This window comes from Phacochoerus africanus, chromosome 14, assembly GCF_016906955.1.
Source record: "Phacochoerus africanus isolate WHEZ1 chromosome 14, ROS_Pafr_v1, whole genome shotgun sequence".
Taxonomy (NCBI): Eukaryota; Metazoa; Chordata; class Mammalia; order Artiodactyla; family Suidae; genus Phacochoerus; species Phacochoerus africanus.
Genome location: NC_062557.1, coordinates 23,700,311 through 23,722,274, shown reverse-complemented (window position 1 = coordinate 23,722,274; position 21,964 = coordinate 23,700,311). Strand labels below are relative to the sequence as shown.

General features: G+C 59.0%; 1 protein-coding gene across 3 annotated transcripts in view; it reads right to left on the bottom strand.

Annotated features, from left to right (window-relative positions):
* The window catches only part of SRCIN1 (SRC kinase signaling inhibitor 1), a 72,098-nt gene that overhangs the window by 26,680 nt on the left and 23,454 nt on the right, over positions 1 to 21,964 (bottom strand). For 2 of the 3 annotated variants that reach the window (XR_007131857.1, XM_047757969.1), the window contains exons 2-8: positions 17,954 to 18,255; positions 14,242 to 14,340; positions 7,313 to 7,336; positions 2,893 to 3,088; positions 2,102 to 2,300; positions 1,553 to 1,646; positions 196 to 1,046 (exon numbers count right to left, since the gene is read on the bottom strand). Coding sequence is in view for 2 of the 3 variants with exons in the window: in XM_047757969.1 (XP_047613925.1) it covers positions 196 to 1,046; positions 1,553 to 1,646; positions 2,102 to 2,300; positions 2,893 to 3,088; positions 7,313 to 7,336; positions 14,242 to 14,340; positions 17,954 to 18,255 (1,765 nt within the window). In the remaining variant the exon portion in view is untranslated. The remainder of the gene's footprint in view (positions 1 to 195; positions 1,047 to 1,552; positions 1,647 to 2,101; positions 2,301 to 2,892; positions 3,089 to 7,312; positions 7,337 to 14,241; positions 14,341 to 17,953; positions 18,256 to 21,964) is intronic. The other variant, XM_047757970.1, reaches the window with a different exon arrangement.

Here is a 21,964-nt window from a genome sequence, read left to right as displayed (position 1 = left end):
TCCAACCCTCAGACCCTACAGGCGGAACGCCTCTCCAGTGTCTTCCCTGCCACACCCAAGACACCCAGGCGACTACTCCGGATCTACAAGGACTCCTAGGGCCTCAGAGTCCAGGTCACAATCTGCCAGGGGCACAGCCGTGCCCCCTCTCCCCACCCCACCCGCACAACCCCCAGCCTAGCGAGGGTCCCTCACCTAGTCTCCGTATCCTTGGCTGGCACAGGCGGCCCGAACCCAACGAGCGGGCGCTCCCCAGGCCCGGGGAAGAGCTCAGGAGGGGGTGCTCCGGCCGTCGAAGAACCCCCGGTGCTGCGGGTCTTGCCTCCGGGGCTCTCGGCGAAGACCGACGAGGAGCCCGAGTCTTTGCGGAAGGACTGGCGCACCGGCGAGCCGCGGCTAGGCGGCCCCGAGTAGGGGCTGTGCGGCGGCTGGGGGCCCCCGGGGGGCGCCGCCACATCCGCCAGCTTCTGGGGCGACGAGGGCGGCAGGCGGAAGCCATAGCTGTCGCCGTAGAGCGGGCCGCCACCCGCCGCCTTGTACAGCGAATCCTCCAGGTCCGACTGCAGCGCGGCGGCCGAGTAGGTGCTGAGCGAGCGTACGGAGCCGCGCTTGTACAGGCCGCCCGCGCCAGGGTAGGCGAACGGATCGCCGGCGGCCGCGGCCAGGCTCAGGCGGCCCTCATGGAGCAGGCCGTAGGGATCGGCGTAGAGGCCCTCGCCCTTCACCAGCACCATGCCGCCCGCCTTGCCCGCAAGGTCCTCGTCCGGCTTCACGTCGCGCCGCTCGAGGATGGCGCTGGGGCTCGGGCTGACGCCCGGGGCGGCGGGGGCGCCCCCCAGCCGCTCCGCCGCGTGGTGCACCGGGCTGCCGGCGTAGGAGGGCGGGCGCCCCCCGGCGTACGAGAGGCGCGAGCGCGACGGCGAGCCCGACGGCAGCCCGGACGGGAGCCCCGGTGGCGGCGAGCCGGATGCCAGGTGCGGCGCCGGCGACAGGTTGTTGAGACGCCGCGTGGGCGACGACTCCCGCGACGCATACACCATCTCTCTCTGTGCAGAAGACAGTCGCGGAACCCCCACAGGGCTGGTCACAAAAGGGATCCTTTGCCCTTGAGGAGCCAGCAGCTGCCCCCTGACGCTTAGGAAGTCCCTTCTGTTCTCTGCCTTCCCACTTTCCTGCTGCATCTTGGGCCCCTCTCCCACCAGGGCTCCCAACACGGAAGATGAAGGGGCAGATGGAGAGTCACCAGAGGAGCAATCCCTAGCCTGCCCTATGGTGGAGGATGGGGAAGCAAAAACGCAAGGGGTTATTCTTGAAAGAAGCCTCCTAGAATATTTAGAGGTGTGTTCCAGAACACCTGATCGAACAAGGGGGCAAGTGGCAATGAGGGGAGGGACTCCCCCATGACTCCAGGTTAATGGAGGCCACCCTCTGCTTCAGCCTCCACATTCTCTTCTTCAAAGCTGGCCCTGGTCCCTGGTGACAAGTGACTTGACTCTGATCCTGGACCCCATCTGTCCTGCCTCCCCAATGCCCTGGGCCTCCCCAGCCATACCCGGAGGTCCCCGTTGGTGAGGTGTGAGCCAGGGAAAGCGGCGTAGAGTGGCTCCTTCCTATAGATCTTGATAATACTGCGGTCCTGGATGTCCCTGGGGGAGGAATGGGCGCAGAAAGTCACCATCCCCCAGCCCTGCAATGAGGAGGGCAGCTACCCCAGGCAGAGGGAAGACGGGTGGCAAGAGGGGCCAGGAGCCCCAACCCCCTCCTAACTCCGTGCTCGGCGGATCTCGTGCCTCGGGCTGCCTGCTATCAACACACACACACACACACCCAGCAGCTTCCACCCCATCCACCTCCTCGGCTTCGGGGGGCCAGGTTCAGGTTCGCCCAAGCCAAGGCCAACCAGCAGGAACGGATGATTTAAGGGTTAGGGGTGGCGCCCGGATGACCAAAGGAGGAGGCGGGGCAACAGAGCTCCGGGAGGAGAAGGGAAAGGCTGGGATTGGGGCGGGGGTGTGGGGCTGGCGAATGGCCTGCGGAGTCGAGCCCCCCTCAGAGGAAGAGTGTAGGGGAAGCCCACCCCATCCCTCGGGGCCACGCCCACCGGACGTCCTCCAGCTCGTAGAAGACGTTGCGAGCCTCGTCTTTGATGAGGATGGCGGTGTTGGGCGACTTAAGCATGCCCATGGTGAGCTTCTGCGGGAACATGTGAGCGATGAGTGCGTGCAGCGTGTCCAGGCTGCTGACCTCGTGCGTGATGTGCACGCGCCGAGTCTCCTCCCCGAACTGCAGGAACAGCACCCCTACGAAGGAGACGCCGCCCTCGCTGTCGGTACCACCATCACGCCGCCGGCCCGGGGAACCTTCGGGAGCCGCACTGGTCCCGCAGAGGCAGGGTCTGAGGCCGGACGTTGCCCCCGAGTGCAGATGTACCCAGGCACTCCTCATGCTGCCCGCCTCTCAAGGCACCCCCTCCACCCGGGGCAGGCTGGAGTCTGGACGAAGGAATGGAATTGGGAGCAGCAGCAGGTGGGACAGAAACAAAGTGAGTGGTTTCGGAGGGGGAGAGAGGTGAGAAAGGAGGGGATGAAGGAAAGGAGGGCGGCTGAAGGGGGTGAGAGAGAGGCCAAAGGGAGAGGAGAGTCTTGGAGAGAGAGAGGGAGCACGCAGGGGATGCTGAGAGAGAGAGAGGAGGAAAAGGCTGAGAAGAGAGGAGCTGAGGGGAGGAGATTACTGGAGGGTGGGGGGAGATGGGGAGGAGGGGGGAAGGGATCCAGAGGCTTCATAGAAAGATGGTTGAGGAGAGGTGGGTGGAGAGGGTTCCAGGGTAAGCAGAGCAGGGGGAGGAGCCAGTGGCCAGAATGGCTGATGCCCAGGGCCACCGGGTGGCAGTACCTGGCGAGCGCAGCTTGGTCTGGCTGGCTGAGCGGGAGAGGGGCAGGCTCTGTCGGAAGCGGTTCATCCTACTGAAGCCCAGGGGCAGCTCGGCCTCCGACATGGTCTCCAGTGACTCAGCCGAGGCGTATGACAGCTTGGCCGCCTGGTCTGCCAGGCCAGGCTGGGCTCCCTGAGTGTGGCGCGAGCTGCGGGTCTGCAGGGGCAGGGTAGGGTGACAGGAACCAGGCATGAGGCCCTTCACTCCGCCCACCGGCCCCATCCAGGCCCAGGGAGCCCCAGCCAGCTAGCGAGACACACACACACACACACACACACACACACACACACACACACACACACACACACACACACGAGGGTCTCCTGGATCCCAGACCCACTGTGTGGCTGCAGGAGAGCTCCCCAACCTCTTGGGGCCTTGGCCTTCCCAGGACACCCAGCAAGTAAGGAGTGGGCAAGGGACTCAGGCACCCTGGGAAGCCAGACAAGAAACCATCTGAGTGGGAGCCATGGGCATGCCAGCTATTTTAAGCTTCCAAAGAACAACAACACAAATTTGTCACCTAGGTGAGCAGCAGAATCGTTGAGCAAATTGGGGCATTAGTTCCAGACATTAATTAAGCAGCGGTTTTGTGAGCAGTGAATTTATCCTTCGCAGAGTTCAGAGGGTTGGGGTGGGGGCAGGAAGCAAGGCCCAGAGAGAAAGCGGAGAGCTAGGAACCCCAGGATCCCAGATCTGGGAGGTGCGGGCCCTCACAGAGCTGGGCACAATGTCCTGGACCTAAGGTGACCGGGAGAGTCACCACCCCAAACCTCCCAAAGCCAGCTGGACCCCAACTTCAAACAGACTACCTGCCTAGTACATGCAATGCACATGCTCAGCTCACATGAACACATGGCACAAGTGCCAGGCCTCGGCCCCTCCCCGCATGGCACATGCTGCCACACAGCCAACCTGCCTGGCTAGCCTCCCAGAAAGGCCTCCTCCAGGACCCAGCATAGCAGCCCCTGGCCCCGAAGCTCCAGCTGAGGGTGATATCTGGCTGGGGCTAGGGAAGGGTGTCACCCAGTGACTTCTCTGCCCCAGGGACAGTTTGATTACTCTCCCCTTGGGGAAGGGGACACCACGATTGCAATTGCACTTCAAAAGCCTACTTTCAGCTGCAGGCTGAGGCTGTCACTCTGGACCACAGCTCCTGCCAGTCTGCCCAGCCCCTCCCCTCAAACATGGGTGCTGTCGGAAACTCATTTATTTAAAGGGAGAAAGATAATGAATCAGAACTACATCATTCTGTGTTATGTAACATTATATTATATATATATATCTCACGTACACGTTATCAAGGAAAAAAATCACATTGCCCAATTGTATTTTTCTATAAAATAAATTGCCTGTATTTAACAACAACAAATCACTTAAAACCATTTGTATTGGTTATCCTGGGGCTGAGACAGAGCCTTCTCTTTTTACTTTATACATTTCTCTGCTGGGTGAATTCTGCATCATCAGAATATATCATTTTTAAATTTAAAAAAACAAAGTATCTCTAAAAAAGAATTCTTTATTCTCCTTCTCAGCTCCCTCCTTCCCCAAATCCTGATTAACCCCTAATTAATCTCCACCTTCGTATTAACTCGATTTAATGTGCCAATTGATCAGCACTCTTTTTTTTTTTTTTTGTCTTTTTGCTATTTCTTTGGGCCGCTCCCACGGCATATGGAGGTTCCCAGGCTAGGGGTCGAATCGGAGCTGTAGCCACCGGCCTACGCCAGAGCCACAGCAACTCGGGATCCGAGCCGCGTCTGCAACCTACACCACAGCTCACGGCAACGCCGGATCATTAACCCACTGAGCAAGGGCAGGGACCGAACCCGCAACCTCATGGTTCCTAGTCGGATTCGTTAACCACTGCGCCACGACGGGAACTCCCTGATCAGCACTCTTGAAAAGAGAATGCATCTTCCTCTGATGGGCAATGTGCCCAGCTGTCCCCAAAGTGGCCTCCAGGGCATGGGAATGTAGCAGGTCAGATCTGGGGACCTTAGTGGGCACCCAGCCTCGAGCACAGTGCCCTGACCAGTGGGCAGGAATGGGTCTGGGGAGGAGGGAGGCAGCGTAGGAACTGGTTTCACTGGGGGGGCTCCCTGTGCCCTGACTTCAACTCTGCAGCTCATCAGTTCTGGGCTGATACCAGGGCCAGCCTGCGCCCTCTCTCTCATCACAGTGTGAGGAACCAGACCTGGTCTGGTGGTCATGGGGTTGCCAGGCAACTGGAAGGTCAGTGGTTGCCAGGCTAGTAGGGATGAGGGGCTACAGAATTCAGGCAGAATGAGGCAGCAAGCAGGGATGAAGAGTAGGGGGTGGCCACAAGGCTTGGAGGCACAAGTGAGTTACCCATAAGAAGATGGAACAGGGGTCAGAATGCAGGGGGGCTAGGATCCTGGGGACTGAGAAGCTGGCCCTCTGCCCAGGGAACCCTGGGAAAAGAGATGCCCACATTCCCTGCCCTGCCAGTTCCTGTCTCCATCCTGATTGTCCCAGCACCTTTCCATTCTTACAGCCTTTGTAGAGAACCCTCTTGAGAAGAGAGAGCGCCCATTAGCGCTTCTCTCCAGCCCTGGGCTGGGGCAACACTTTTTAGTGAGACATCTAGCAGGACTTCCTGGCTATGAGGGAGATGGCAAGGGAACAAAACAGGAATTCAAGCAGAGCTCCGCAAAGATAGGAAAGGGCTTCCCAAAGTCGGGAAGCAGTGAGCGCTGGTCCCTGGAGATGCTCCTGGGAGGAACCATTGACTCCCTGTCAGAGATCTGGCAGATGGAACCTTGAGCGGGGGCAGGCAGGCTAGGATCTGAGGTTCCCAAAGATCATATATAGGCTGGGGCAGGATTACATGGGAGCTCTATAAAAACCCTCCTTCCAGGGCCCCTCATTCTGAATCTCTGGGGGTTGGAGCCTGGGGTTCAGTTATTGACACGCTGCCAAGGTGATTCTGATTTGGGAATCAAACTGGCATCACAGCTAAGGAGGTAAGGCTCATGACGAGCCAAGCACTGTGCTTAGGACGGGCAGTCTTGCGTTTCTTCTGTCTTTACAATGACTCTATGATACAGAAGTTCCACTTTACAGAGAAGAAACCAAGGCTCAGGGAGATATGGAACTTGCCCCAGGTCACCTAGGTAGTTAGTAGCTGACTAAAATTCACCAGTAGGCAGCCTGGCCCTCGGAGCCCATGCATTGAACCACTACACTCTACTGCTTCCCCCGAAAAGGCTGTATGCCTGACTCCCTGACTCTGATCCCGTGTTTCTCTGGGAGTTCAAGGAGTTCTCTCTGGAAGGATGCATGCAAACAAAATGCTTGGAGCAAGGTGACACTTTGGCAGTCTGCAAAGAATAGCTCCCACCCGCTGTCAGGATGCCTCGGATTTGAGGGACCAAAGACTCCAGGACCCAAGCATCCTGGGTTTAACTTGGCTCAGGTCTGAGCCTGGGTGCCAGAGAAGATGGAAGAGGCGCCAGAGGGTGCTCCCCTGGGGTCAGCAAGATGCCCTTGGAGGGGGCAGACAGCCCTCCAGCTGTGGACAGTTCAGTCTCTCCAGAAGACACAGGAAGCACCACCCCTGAGCTCAGCCCTCCACTTAAGCCACAGGCTTGGGGACGCAGGGCTGTGAGTCTCTTGCCTGGCACTGACCAGCTCCCCGTATTGGAAAATAAGAAAGTGATGAGGGGAGTTCCCGACCTGGCTCAGCAGTAACAAAAACGACTGGTATCCATGAGGATGTGGGTCTGATTGGCCTCACGCAATGGGTTAAGGATCCAGCATTGCTGTGAGCTGTGGTGTAGGTCCCAGACGAAGCTTGGAACTGGCATTGCTGTGGCTGTGGTGTAGGCCGGCGTCTCCAGCTCCGATTGGACCCCTAGCCTAGGAACGTCCATATGCTGCAGATGTGGCCCTAGAAAGCAAAAAATAAAAATAAAAAATGTTTAAAAGAAAGTGATGAGGGATCCATTTGTAGTCACGGGGTGTCCCTGGAAGATGAAATCTGAATTCCGTGAACAGTTCCCTCAATACAATCATGCGGTGGTCCAGGTCCCTAGCGCAGAGCCAGCAGTCTCTCCAGGCAGGGGAAATGCCTCTCTCCTTCCCAAATACCCTATGGGTCCTGGGGAAGCCTGTGTGTTCCCAGCTCAGATCCCCAGCAGGGGTGGCCCACGCTCCCATACCGGATCTACAGGCCCCTGGCTGGGGAACCCAGATTCTCTCAAAGCAGCAGCCCCAGACTGCAGCCCCACGGCCCACTGCCCACAGCGGCCTGTCCCTTGCAGACGCACACCCCTGTGCAAAGCATGTGCAGGGAGGGGTGGGGGCGGGAGAGCACATGCAGTTGTCACGGAAGCAGAAGCACCGCACACTGACCTTGAAACTCCAGTAGTTTGGCTGCTGATGGAAATAAGAGAAGAGATGGTTATGCAGGGGCCAGGAGGGGAGAGTCGGATCAGGGGCAGGTTAGAGACTCTTGGCGCTCGGCGCTCAGCACTCAGCCCTGGGATGTGGGTCCTCCACCCTCCCAGGAACAGGAAGGGAGCAGGGCCTGGTTCATCCCATTCTCTACTAAGACCCCAGATGGCCCTGAGCAGGCTCCAGGCCTGCTGGCGGGGGCAGGGGAGAAACACTCCAGATGTTTCTAAGCCACACAATCTAGTCACAGTAACTGTCCTCAGAGAGTCACAGGCAGGAAAAGACACAGATGACCACAACAGAGGAAACACAGGAGACATCAGCAGAGATGAATCGGCGCCTCGGGGTCAGAGAAATGGCATCTGGTTGTGGTGAGCCAGGGAAACCAGAAGAGGTGGCATTTGAGCTGGATCTTTTTTTTGTGTGTGTGTGTCTTTTTGTCTTTTTAGGTCTGTACGCGGGCAAATGGAAGTTCCCAGGCTAGGGGTCCAACCGGAGCTGTAGCCGCCAGCCTACACCACAGCCGCAGCAACGCCAGATCCAAGCCACGTCTGTGACCTACACCACAGCTCATGGCAACACCAGATCCTTAACCCATGGAGTGAGGCCAGGGATCGAACCTGCAACCTCATGGTTCCTAGTCAGATTCATTTCTGCTGTGGCACAACGGGAACTCCTGAGCTGGATCTTGAAAAAATGAGCAGCTGGAGGTTGGGAGCAGAGGCAGAGGAGCCCGTGGAGGGAGAGGGCTGGGGCAGGCAGGTGGAGGGTGTGATGGGGGACTAGTCCAGCTTGGCAGAGGGCACGGGGCTCGGGAAAGTAGCAGATGAGGCTGCAAAGAAGGGACTAGGGCCAGAGAAGTGCCCTCAAATGCCCAAAGAAAGAATTTAGCCTTAACTGGGTAGACAAGCAGAAAGCATTTGAGTGAAACAGAGCAGGATGGGAACTGGACCCCAGGAGCCTAGGAGTGGAAGAGGGAGTCTGGGGCCACGGCCAGGCCACAGAGGCTTGTGTAGTAGCCTGATGGACCTGGCTTAGAGGGGATAGCGGACAGATGCCCATCAGCCCATAGTACTGGGCCATGGATGGGGAGCCATGGGCAGCAAAGGAGCATCGACAGTGTCCTGCGGCTGGACTGATAAGAGAGGGGGGCTCCTAGTACCCCTAGAACGGGGAGGAGGGGTGTCTCAGTTTCCTCCTCATTCACAATAACCCAGAGTCACCCTGGCTTCCCCAGAGACCAGAAGGTCCCTCCAGATGGCTAAGGACAAGGGAGGAGTGGCCCGGAGGCTGGGTTGGTTCTTGGCAAAGCTGAGGGCACCCTGCTGACCGGTGCCAGCCTCAGCAGGAAAACAGAGGCAGCAGATGGCCTGCCCCTGGGGTGCCTGGCACCAGCAGACAAGACTCCCTAGGCCTCAGAGTCACTGGCAGAGGAGAGGGACACAGAGGGTCCCTGATGGGGGGAGGACACCACGCCAGGGTGTCCTGTGCTGCCTGAATACATTAGCGGCAAGAAGCAGTTGGAGGGGGGCCCTGCTGGGATGGAGGCCTCAGACCTTTAGGATGGGGGTCATTCCAGGCCAGGACTGGAGCGAAGAACTTTCCTTACCGGGATCATCCCATTTGGGCCATCATCCCCGCCTCTGCCCCCAGGATTGGCTCCAAGAGATGCAAAAAATAATCACAAGCCAGGCAGTAGAAGGGCACAGCAAAGTCTGTGCCTTAGTCTGTGCCTGGAACAGTCTGTGGGCACATGCTACCCATGGGTGCCATGGATGCCCACAGGGGCCGAGGGGCTGGAGTAGCAGGCTCTAGCCACAGCTGCTTGTGGCCATGGGAAGGGGAGGCTGGGCAGGCCGAGCCAGGCAGAGGGCACAGGAAGGTTTGGAATGAGAGTCATGTCTGCAGCCCGGGCGGTGATGGACGGCTCTGCAGAAAGGTTGCCGTCCCTGGTCTGCAGCCACGATCACACCGTGTACACACAGGCCACCCACAGAACAGTGTACGGACTCTCGGACTCTCAGACATCCTCTGATAAGGACTTCGCCACAAAGACACACCCACAAAGGGACACAAGCTCTTGGAGCAAAGCCCTCAAGGGTCAGAAGCAAGCCCAGAACCAAAAGGAATCTCAGAGACAGAAATATTCGCACGTAGACCAACCTTCCCATACAAAAGCATGCATACTCCCCCCTCACGGGACGCTAACTTGTTCACACGTGCTCCCAAAAGGACCACGCCGGTCAGAACCACAGCGGCACTGTGGCACGTTCACACTGGCCCCCAGTCCCTAGGGAGTCCCAAAAACACACAGAGACATGGACCCCCATTAACACGTATGTACACACAACCCACCCTAGCTGCAGAAACACACAAAGCAGCGCACACACACACTACACACACACATAGAAAGAGAAAGCCTCATCCTTCCTTCCCCCACCAGCTAGGTCATGATGCCTCTGGCCACATCAGCCACTGGCCCCAGTGCCGTGCCTATGATGTCCCAGACATCATGTGTCAGGTAGGTGACCTCCTGATTCAAAAGAAGCAGAAGATGCCCCCCTCTGCCCCCAAATGTCAACAGGGCGGACTCGGTATGTGTGGATGGCTGGGGTCCTCCTGACTCTAAGAGGAAGACAGGGAGGGAGCCCGGCTACAGTGGCACTAGCTATGCCCTCAACATGGGGCTGCCTCAGGCTCCCAGGCCGGGCACCATCCCTGGGGCAGTCAGAGCTGGAAAGGAGGGATCATTAGCTGGGGCCGAGGGAGGGCACTGCGTGGCATCAGTGGCACAGGCCAGGCCAGCCCAGCCCAGCACCATGGGAGGGTAAAGATGGAAGAGTTGCTGTTTTCCTGCTTGGCGAACTTGGAGCAAGGCTGAGGTCAGAGCCATGGGACTTTGGGCTCGGGCTAGTAGAGCACACAGCGCATCCCTGCCCCTCTGTCACCTCTGGAAAGTGGGAAGGCTGATCCTCTTTCATGGTGGCCCCACCAGGAGTGAGACACAGAGTCTCCTGGCAACTCGGAGTCCTTGGAGGGGAAAAAAACCGTAGTGGGGAGAGGTCCTTGGGGATGTGGTCCATCCCGTCTCTGTCTCTTTCCAGGGTGTTAAGCCCCTGGGACAGCCTTGGGTGCCTGAGAGCAGAGGGCTCCTCCTCTGTTTGCTGAGGTAGAACTCGCCCCGTGCAACCTCCGGCACCCTTTACTCCTCACCCTCCTCCTGACTGTTCCCCCCTCCCTGTCCCCCATAGCGCCTGGTATACAGGCTCTCAGCACCTATCTGGCCATGAATGAATATCAAGAAAATAGAACCAGCCACGGGGGGAGGGGGCTATCTGCATACTCTGGTCTGGCACCACTTGCCATTTGCTGGCACCCAGCACCGCTCAGCCTTCTAGGCTTTTCCCTGGGAAGGTCCCAGCACCAGAAATACACTGGAAAGAGGGCAGAGGGCAGCCAGGACCCACGAGTGCTCTGGCTCCCCAGCTCTAGCAGAAACCTGCAGTACAAGGGGGAAGCTGTCCCCCTCCCCCATATGGGGTGGGGGCAGGGTGGTCCTCACTTTCCCAGAGGACAGTGACAAGGTAGGACAGGGTTAAGTAGGGGAGACCCTTCAGGGGAAATCACTTGCAGGAAGAAGGGGGTGGGGTGTTTGCAAAATCTAAGAGGATAAGATGGAAGCCAACCATCCACTCTGGAGAGGAGGCTTTGAGAAAGGCAGGAAGGGGAGCTTCCCAGTGGAGGTGCCAAGGAAGCAGAGCCCAGGGGTCCTCAAATTCCCCGCTAAGAAGCGGAAAGAGCCTCTTCCCTTCCTGAGGGCTAAGGAGTTAACTCCCTCCCTCATCCACCCCAGGCGCCCTTGGTGGGGTTCTTCCGTCCGTCCGGCTGCAGCTGGTCCTTTCTCCCCCTCGCGGTGCCCTGGGAGGGCGGGGCCGTGTCCCCTGGGAGCCTCAGCCCAGCCAGCTGAGGTCTCTCCACTCCGCTGGGCAGACGTCCCCGGCAGACTAGGTGAATGCGTGACCCCTTCCTGACCTCGAGCCCCACCAGCAGCACCACTACGACGACGACGACGCATCCTCAGGAGAGGGAGGGCAACCTACGGGTCGCACCCCCGCTCTTTAGCTCCCTGGCCCGGCGTGCACCGGCGCACACACCCACCTCTCAACTCCTATGAACGAACACGCGTCCTCATAAACACCCGCCTTCCCCCCAGGCTGGGGCTCCTTAAGCGCCCCCTCCCCAGGGCGCCAGCCTCCCACCGAGACGCACGTGCACGACCCCTGGCCCTCTCCCCGGTGTGCCCATCCACACGGCCACCTCCTACCCCTTCTCAATGCTGAGCACGTGTGTGTGTCTGTGAGTGTGTGTGTGTGTGTGTGTGTGTGTGTGTGTGGCGGGAGGGGGGGTGGAGGGAGGAGGGTGGTGTTGTGGGACCTGCTGTGAGCCGGGGGCGAGGGCGCACCGCGTAAAGGTCATGACTTTCTGCGATTGGGGCTCCCGCCGCATTTCGGGGTGGGGGCCAGGGCCCTGCGGAAGGCTGCGATTACGATGGGGGAGGGGAGGGGGCGTTTCTCAGGGACCCGGAACCGCAACGGTCTGTGCGCCCCCCACCCCTGGACCGCCCCTCCGAGCCATGGGGCGGGCCCCCCATCTCGGTGCTCCTGCCCCGCGGAACCCAAGGCAGCGACCCCGGCCCCCGCAGCCGCTCCCTCTTACCTGCGGCCACAGGTGTATACACCGGGCCCCCAGCCCCAGGTCCCGTGTTAGGCGGGGGAGGGAGGGCGGCCCCCTACTCCCTCCTGCCCGGCCTCTCCCCTGCCCCGGCCTCCTCCGCAGCCGCCACCGCCGCCGCCGGTGCCCTTTGCTGCAATGCGAGAGCCGCCGCTGCCGCCGCCGCCGCCGCCGCCGCCGCCGAGCCGGCCCGGGCCCCGGTCGCCCCGGTAACCGCGACTCCACCTGGCGCGGCACGGCGCGCCGCCGTGCACATCCTCTCTCCGGCCCCCTCCCCGGCGCGGCCCCGCCGGCGCAGCCCCGCCGAGGAACGGCGGAGGCTGGTGGCTGCGTCGCCGCGGTCACCCGATACGCCTGCCCGCCGCCCCGGACTCGGGTTGCAGCAGGAGGGAGGGAGGTTAGACAGCCTAGTGGAAGTGGGGGAGGGGCTGCGGCTTGGAATCAAGCCTTTGGGCCCCTCCCAGGGTCTTCTTCATGCCCCCACCCCCGACGGTCTGGCCTAGGGTTGCAGGAGGAGAGGGGCCGACTTGCCACCCTCTGAGCTTACAGCCTCTCTCCACCAGGGTCTCAGCTGTGCAGCTGCCCTGCTGTCTCTCCCGTGAGGCAATTCCCAGCCGGGTCTGGGAGGCCTAGGATGCCTAAATGTCCTTGATGGCCTCTGATCCTGCTCTGCTGTCTAACTCTGGCATTTGCCAAACGTCTCTGGTCCCCCACTTTACAAAAAGGAACCTCAGACCCAGCCGTGGGGGATGGGAAGTGCTCTAAGAGCTAAGTATAAAGTGATGACAAAATCCTGTGCGCAGCCACTTCTCTGTACCCACAAAGCCCTGGGGTGAGAGTCCTTTCAAGCTCTCCCCCTTCCTCCATCAGAGCAGATTCCAGATGTGGACAGGCCTGGAACCCCATAACCTGGTAGAACAGAGCTCGCCAAGTCCAGCCTCAGTTCCCTCCAACACCCCAACTCAGGATGCTCCATCTGCTCCCTCTGGGGTGCGCACCTGTCCTCTGGCTTATCACCATCCCTGCCCTAGCCCCACCTCCACCTCCAGTGCACACGTAGCCATCCCATTTGCGCATCCAGCCTTGGAAGGAGACACACCTCTGTTCAGTCAAGATACGGCTAAGAGCCGCGAAAGTAGTGGGCTGGGTGCCCTGTGAGTGATGCCAAGCATGCCAATCGGTAGCGAGACTTGAGATACACTCAGCTTAAAGTCCACGCTCTGGAGCCTCGTCTTCTCCTAAGCTGTCCCATTTTTCCTTCTCTTCATTCTCCTCGAAAAAGTCAAGCCTCGTTGCCCCTCTCCAGGGGGAGTGAGATACAGGAGGAAGAGAGAAGAGGGCATCTATGTGACTCACTGGCTTCTCCGCCACCATACCTCCTCTGCCACCTTCAAGCCCAGGTCCTCCCTGGGCTGCCCCTGACCTGTTGACTCCCTAACCTCTCCTCCCCTGTGCGCTTTCAGATGCATGTTTGCCTCCCACAGCGACATCCAGGCTTGAGCTGGGAGCCCGAGCCCTTTTGGATCCTGTCTCAGGGCATCCCTGTCCATCTTCCCATCGGGGGAAACTGAGGCATGATGAAGCATCAGGAACTAAGTTCAGAACAAATGGCTAGATGCCAAGGTCCTCGTCAGAGTTTGAAACTAAGCATTGGACATAGCAAGAGGGGTGGGAGAGAGACGTCATGATGGGCTTCCTGATGGTGAGACATCAGGGGAAGGTTGGGTCTGCTTGGAGATGGAGGGGAGGGGGGGGATGGAGGAATGAGAAAATCTGCAGTGGGAGCTGGGAATTGGGAACAGGGCACAAGAGACTCCTGAAAGCCAGTGGAGTGAGGGGAGAGAGGGACTCCTGTTTAAAGGAGAAACGGATTTTAAAAAAAAAATTTTTTTTTTTTTTACCTTGACCATTCCCCCTCAAAAAAAAATTCCTTCCGCAAAGCCAAACTTGGCCACAGGTTAGAGGAGGTAGCGGTGGGAATCAGATAATGAAAGGGAGAGGACAGGACACAGGAGTCTCCCGAAGATGGGGGAGGGCTCTACGTAAGAGAAAGGGATGCAAAATGGAAATCCTGGGTATCCCCCCTCCAAAAAAATCCCCCCCAAAGCCCAAGTCTGCCATGGGTTTGGGGGGCCGGGTGGAGGCGGGTGACTCACCTGGGCCGGCTGGCCAGCCCCGGAGGGGGCGGAGTCGCCATGGAGGTGGGAGCAGAGGGAGCTGAGGAGGCACACGGGGTCCACGGTCCAGCCGCCAACCTGTGTGTGCGAAGGGGGGGACACCCCATTAGGGGGAGCGGGCAGGAGCCGCTGGGGGGGCTGTGATGGGGCGGGGGGGGGGGATTCCTGGGACAAGTGGGGCACAGAGCTCATACCGCAGGGGGACTCTGCCACACTGGCTGGCTCCTTACCAAGGCTGGGTCTCTCACCAGGGCCCTGGGCCTGTTTCCAGGTCCTTCTCTCCTGTCAAGCTGGGGCGGGGCGGGGGGGGGAGCTCCTTGAGGCCAGGATAAGGCCTTTCCTGACAGATACCCGTGAAGTCAATGCCTGACTGCCTCTCTGTACCCTCCGAAATGGAGCTGTCCCTCCCCGCTCCCTTCTTCCTGCTCTTCAGCCCCATCTCACTGAAGATGTCACCTCCTACCCCACAGACACGGGACCACTCTGCAGGGGGCCTCACCCCAGCTCGCCTCTGCCCCCATGGCACCGACTTCTTCCCTGCCGGCTCGGGGAGGTGACGCTTCTTCTCCCACACCACACCTAAGGCTCAAGACCCATCCCCTTCTGATTCCTCCAGGTCCTCTTCCCCCCCCAGCATCTTCAAAGTCAGCCATCTCTCATTTGGTCACCCCACACACATTCACGGAGCCAGTGCTAGGCTTAGGCTCCAAGCATTCAAGGTAAGTGAAGCAGCCTTAGATTCTACCCACTTCCACCCTAAGGGAGGGAATGAATGAATGAATAAAGGAATGAGTTTGTGAATGAGTGCTTGAGCTTTGATTCCTCTACTAAGGTGTGTTTTTGTTTCTGTTTGGGGGCTGCACCTGTGGCATATGGAGGTTCCCAGACTAGGAGTTGAGTCGGAGCTACAGCTGCTGGCCCACACCACAGCCACAGCCACGCGGGAATCCGAGCCACGTCTATGACCCACACCACAGCTCCTGGCAATGCTGGATCCTTAACCCACTGAGCGAGGGCAGGGATCAAACCCCCATCCTCATGGATATTAGTTGGGTTTGTTACCCCTGAGCCACACGGGAACTCCCATTTACTAAGTGCTACTCAGTGCCTGCTCCGTGCCAGTGAACATGCCAGACACAAAGGGGGCCCTCAAACACACCCACGTCTTCCCTCACAGGCCTGAGGCCCCTTGAGGCCACCCTCCCGGCTCTCTACATGACTTTTCTGGCCAAACCTCCCCAGACAGGTCTGCAGCCCAGGAGTCCCAGTCCCTCACCATCTCCAATCTCCCCAACCCCTGACACCGGCTGTTACCTCATCAAAGCATGAGAAAGGAGCTCTCCACACCCTTGAGACCCACTGATCCTGGCCCATCCCGGCCCAATGGCTGTTTCTCTCTCTCTCCCCTTCCCTCCCAACTTCGGAAGGTCAGGGGGCCTTCCTGCTGGGCCTTTCTCCTCATTCCCAGTTCCTTCTCCCCATCCATCCTGGGCCCTCCCCCCTCTCGGTCTCCATTCTGTTCGGTGACCACTTCTGGCTCCCCAAGTCCCACGTCCATTTCTGCCCAGATCATGCTCAACCTTCTTCCTGAAGCTGTGATGCCTTCAGAGTCTTGAGCTGTAGGTTCAGGGCCTGACAGATATCCTTGTGACACGCCTAACCCCCTCTCAAATGCATCTCCTATATTCCTGTCCCTCCGCAAACTTTCTCTTTCAACCCTCTTAAAAACACCCCCCGCCTCCACCGCGAAGCTATCAACATCTCCCCACCACCCAGGTTTTTCTGTCTTTGCCTCCTGGATCCAGGCAGCAAACAAACCTTGCTCATTTTCTTTCCACCCCACTCCCACCCCATCCCCTTCCCTTCATCCTCGCAGAGAAACTTTCTTCCTCCTCTCCTTCCCCTGCCTCCATCCCTCCCCTCTTGCCCCCTCTTATATATCACTTATATACCAGCTAATCTACAGACAACCATGGCCCTCCTGGTCACCACTATTTGGCCCCCACACCTCCCACCCTGAGCCTTCTGCATCAGGAAGGTGAAGTTCTATGCAGGTCCCCAAGCCGACACTGGCCTATGCTCCGTTCCTACCCTCTCCCTACCTCCTAAAGCAGCATTCTCTTCTTCCACAACTATTCGGACCCTTTTCATCCTGTTCAACCTAGTTGAGGTACCTCCTTCTCCAGGAAGCCTTCCCTGACCAGGCCTGTCTACCTGATCTCCTCTCTTCCAATCCCTCTTCCAACTGACACTGCCCCCCCCCCTTTCTTTTTAGGGGCGCACCTGAAGCATATGGAAGTTCCCGGGCTAGGCGTTGAATCAGAGCTGCAGCGGCTGACCTACACCACAGCTCACAGCAAGGCCGGATCCTTAACCCGCTGAGTGAGGCCAGGGATGGAACCTTGTATCCTCATGGATACTAGTCGGGTTCTTAACCCGCAGAGCCACGACGGGAACTGCCTGACTCTGCCCCTTCAACTTAAGTTGAACCATCCTCTCACCCCATCTAGATCACCAGTGCCCCTGAACAAGTGGGCCAGATCTCTCCCATCTGCAGCTATGCTCCTGGGAGGACTCCAGAGCCGAAAAGCAGTAAAAGCTGGACAGAATGGAAGGTGACATCAGGGGCAGATAAGGGACCAGAGATGCACCAGGGTGTCCTTGTTCCCTACAGTGAAGATGGGGGTGGGCACACTCGCCTCCTTTCCCAGCCACGCCCAATGGTACTTGGAAAGGGGGACAAAGCCAGACAGGAGTGGGTGCAGGGACCGGTATCTCAAGGCTTGACCGAAAGGATGCTGAGGGGATGTACCATCCTCCCCTCAGCCCTTTCTCCCAGAGTGGACAATGCCTGAGTCTCGACAGCCAACATGCAGCAGCCGTCAAGGCCCCTCACCAAAGTGACACTGTAGGTAGATGGCCAATCCCAAGAAAGAACTTTCCTACCGGCAAGACTGCCATACTTGGATGCAGAGAGGCATCCAGGAACCCCAGGATCTGGGAGAGCTTTACCAAGGAAGCAGTGTACCCCATAGAGAAACAGATAGCTCTTGGACCAGAGGTAGGAGCCCTGACTCCTGTCTAAGCCTTCCTGAAGACCAAGAGAGAAACCAAGGCACAGAGAGAGGAGTCCTCTAGCTCAAAGTTACACAGCGAGTCTTGGTTTGGGGGAAGGAACCGGGTGGGGGAGGGAAAAGGCCCCAGGAATTCTGGGCTCTGTTGGCTGGGACACGTCAGACCCAGGCTTCTGAAGCTCCCAAGGCCTGAGCTTCCTTTAGGGGCCAGATCACAGAGGTGCCGACCCCAAGGTCTCAACTCCACAGGCTGAATGGATGCTCAGATTCAGAACAGTCAGTCCAGGAGGCTGTGCCCTTGTGCCCTCCTCCTCCCACCACTCCCTCTGCCGCCTCGGAGACAGCCTTCCTCTGCTCAGTCCAACAGCCTGGGCTCTCTCTCTCTCTCTCTGCCCGGTCCCACGCTCCAAGTTGCAGGACCGCAGGCAGAGGTCTGTAGCTGAGCCCCACCCACTCCTCTCCAGGCTCCAGAAAAGGCTGACCACTGCGGTTCCTGGACTTGCACATTTCCCCTCTCTGCCCCAGACCCCCCCTCGGAATCAGGATGAGCCTGGGGAGGCGGGGGGAGCACAGGTCAGACCACCCCCGCCCACAGCCCACCGTCCGGCCCCACTCACCTGCTCCCGCATCCTGTCTTGCTGACCCCGCAGGGCTAGGGCGTGCTGGGGGTACTTGCTCTTCAGGTGGTCCATGAAGGCATCGCGCTTGCGGTCGGCATCGGCCTTCTGGAGCCCGCTGAGCGCCTCCAGGCTCTGGGCGGCGATCACCGTGTGCCGCCGCTCGGACGTGTGCACCAGCCCCACGTTGGAGAAGCGCCGGCCCCCGCTGCCCCCGCTGCCCCCGCCCCCCAGGGTCCGGTACTCCCGCGGGTACTCGGCATCGTCCGCAGACAGCATGGGGGGGCTGCTCCGCTCTGGATCTGCGAGAAGGGAGACGGGGGGATGGCGGCGGGGGTCACGATGTGCCCAGCCTGGGACTGCCCATCCCCCACTGGGGTCACTGCGAGGAGGGGGGGCAGTCAGAGGATCCTGGGGTAAGCTGAGGCAGAGACTGCCCACCGCCCACTAGGAGCAGAAAGGGTAGAAGGTGGGGGTGGGGTAGAAAGTGAGTCCAGTGCTCGGAGGAGGATGGGGAGCCAGGGCCGTGTCCAGGTTTCTGCCCTTCTGCCCCTGGGTTTGGACGGTAATGACTGATGGTGACGTGCTGCCCTTTAAGGCCAAGGAAGGGTTGGAAGCAGGAGTCTTGGGCACCTCCTTAGCCATACAGCCCCTTCCTCCTTCTTTATGTTGAGGCGATGGGGGGGAAGGGGAGTTTCCATGTAGATGCTTCCTGAAAGCCGTGGAGAGGAGGCTGCACTGTCTTTCTTTCCAGAGCATTCTTGGGCTGGGGGTTGGGGGGGGAGGTAGGGGGGGGTAGCCTCCTCCCTCGGACTAGCTTGGAAAGGGGCCAGGACTAGGAAATACGCCAGGGGATGGGGGCAGGGAGCCTGTGGATGAAGGGCAAAGATCACCCTCTGGGTTCCCAAGGAGATAGAGGCCCTGGGGCTGGGGCACGGGACCCCCTTTCCCCTCCCTCCCCAGAGACAGACAGACAGACAGACAGGAGAGGCTGGGCACAGAAAGGACAGTGAGAGATGGATCGGAGACAAACTTAAAGAAAGCAGACAGAACAGCTCAAGCCTTCCCCCCTCCCCTGTCAGACCCTCCACCCCCCCTCCCTTTCTCCTGTCTCCTTTCCCAACGCAGACAAGTTCAAGATCTATAAGGACGCACAGGGGACAAAGAACAGTACAGAAGCGGAAAAAAAAAGAGTAGGCCGGGGGTTGAGGTCTCCCCCCACACCCTCCAGCCAGAGTCCTGGCTGCCCCAGGCCCAGCTCTGCCATATCCCACCCTCCAGCCTCAACGCTGGCCTTCTCACAACCCAGCAGGGGACAGTGGTTCCAGAGTGTCGCCCACACCTGGGTGACGGGGTGGGAGAAGTTGCCTGGGCTTACTTGAGCCATATTCCTGGGCATAAAACAGATGTGCCCTTTTCCTTCATCCCCAGAAGTCACCCCCATTGAGAGACAAACACCCCCCCAGCATATCCCTGGCCTCACAAGCCAACATCCTCAAAGCAGCACCCCTGGGGGCCATCAAACCCTGTAGCAGACGCGGTTGCCCTGATGCAGGGGCTCACTCACAGGGCCGACTGGGGCAAAAAGAGAAGGGGCTGAGGTTGGTGGGACCCAGCCGGGTTCCTTTGTCGGCCCCCTCCCTCCACGCACCCACTGGTCATCAAGCCCACTGCCAGGCCTCCGTCCCCTCCTGTTCAGCACAGGAAGAAAGAGGAGATTCAGCCACAGTCCAAGATATGCCACCCCTTGCAGCCCCCTCCCTCCCTGGGCTGTGGCCAAGGCATGGAGATCTTGGGGATAGACCCCCCCCCCCCACCCAGAGGTCCCAGCACCTCCCATCAAAGCCAAAGGAAGAATGGCTCCCTTGGACACAGGGCTCCACAGCTTCCAAGGGCCTTCAAACCTCCCGACCCCCTGGGTGCGGGGGTATGACTGCGGCCCCATTTCCGAGATGGGGCTCCTGAGGTCAGAGGAGCTTGAAGTCGAGTGACATGCCCAAAGCCACAGTGAGTGGGAGACGCCAGATGTGACCCCAGTATTTATAGGCTCACCTCACCCCCCCCCCCCACCACCACACCCTCCTGGCCAAAAGACAAGTGTTTCCTGATGGAACCATGACACCGCCACCAGCACTGGGCATCTTCCTTGTCTGGTTTACCTGCTGTCTTCCCACCTGGCACTGGGTCTGGGGTCCTTGCCTCCTCCCTCCCCCAGGCAGGTGTCCCTCTTACCACAGCCACAATCCTCTGCTGTGCTCCTCAAAGCGGGGTCCAGATACACAAGAGGGGGCTGTGGAAGGACCACTGTTCCATAGTTTAATAGTTATGCCTTTATTTTCATGAGAATTTTTACAAAACCAACCAGAAGGTCCAACTACTGATGTCATGGATACATTCCTGGGAAGGTAGTGAGATAAGATTTCCTTTTTAAAAAATTTAGGGAGTTCCCACCGTGGTGCAGTGGTAAACGAATCCGACTAGGAACCATGAGGTGGCAGGTTCGATCCCTGGCCTTGCTCAGTGGGTTAAGGATCCAGTGTTGCCGTAAGCTGTGGTGTGGGTCACAGACGCGGCTTGGATCCCGAGTTGCTGTGGCCCTGGCGTAGGCTGGCGGCTATAGCTCCAACTGGACCCCTAGCCTGGGAACCTACATATACCGCGGGAGCGGCCCTAGAAAAGGCAGAAAGACCAAAAAAAAAAAAAAATTTAGTAAGTTCAAAATGAGTTGACCAAGAACATAGGGATTAAGAGTGCAAATGTTCCTTCAGAGGGAGGAAGTTCCCGAAGTTGACCCCTGATTGAGGCTAGGAATCCTGGGGTCATCTGTATTGTATTGTATTATATTTTTACGGTCACACTCACAGCATATAGAAGTTCCTGGGCCAGGGATTGAATCTGAGCCACAGCTGTGGCAACCCACTTTAACCCACTGCGCAGGGCTGAGGATCGAACTCACACTCCACAGCCACCCGGACCACTGCAGTTGTGGTTTGTTTGTTTGTTTGTTTTTAGGGCTGTAGCTGCAGCACATGGAGGGTCCCAGGCTATGGGTCCAATTGGAGTTGTAGCTGCCAGCCTACGCCACAGCCACAGCAACGTGAGATCCAAGCCACGTCTGCGACCTACACCACAGCCCATAGCAACGCTGGATCCTTAACCCACTGAGTGAGGTCAGGGATCGAACCCGCCTCCTCATGGATGCTAGTCGGGTTTGTTAACCACTGAGTCATGACAGGAACTCCATGCAGTTGTATTCTTAACCCACTCTGCCACAGTGGGAACTCCCCCCAGGGTGACCTTGATGGGGACCTAGTCCTTGCCCTTGAGAAGCTGGTGGCAACCCACGGTGGCCAGCAAATATGGCCAAAAGGGAGTGACCTGATAATCACCTAGAAGAAGGAGGGCCAGGATGGAGGTCCTCTGGGTGCTGAAGAAACAGCCCCAATCAGAGGCAGGGGGCTGCCTCCCATGACCCTTAACCTCTCTCTTCCACTCCCCCTCACCACCAGCTGGAAGTTTGCAACCTCATGGGGCACGACCGAGCAGGAAGAGACCCTCCTGCCAAGCACCCTGGACACTCTGTAGTCCTCCTTTTGCCCAGGGTGGGGTGGACTCTGCCCAGGGCCTCACTGCTGGAAGCCCAGCTCTAGAGCCCAGTCTGAGCCCTGCCTGAACAGGAGGGATCTCCCCTGTGCCAGCCAGTCAGGCTCACTGTGCCTCCCAGGGCTCCGGATATGCATAGGTGCCCTGGGAAAGGTCTCCAATTCTCATCCGCCCTCCTGCCCTTCTGCCCTCCTGGACCCAGAAAGGATGCTCATGCCCCCTCACACCGTCCTTGCCAGCTCCTCCTTCCCTGGGTCCTCGGGTGGGCGTCTCAGTGCATCCATGGTGGGGCAAGCCGTTTGCCAGCCTTAGAGGAGCAGGGACTGTGGGAAGGCTCCTGGGTCACCCAGGCTCTCCCAGGTCAGTTAAAGGAGCCGAGACAGAGCCGGCAGGAGGGGTCCAGGTTGC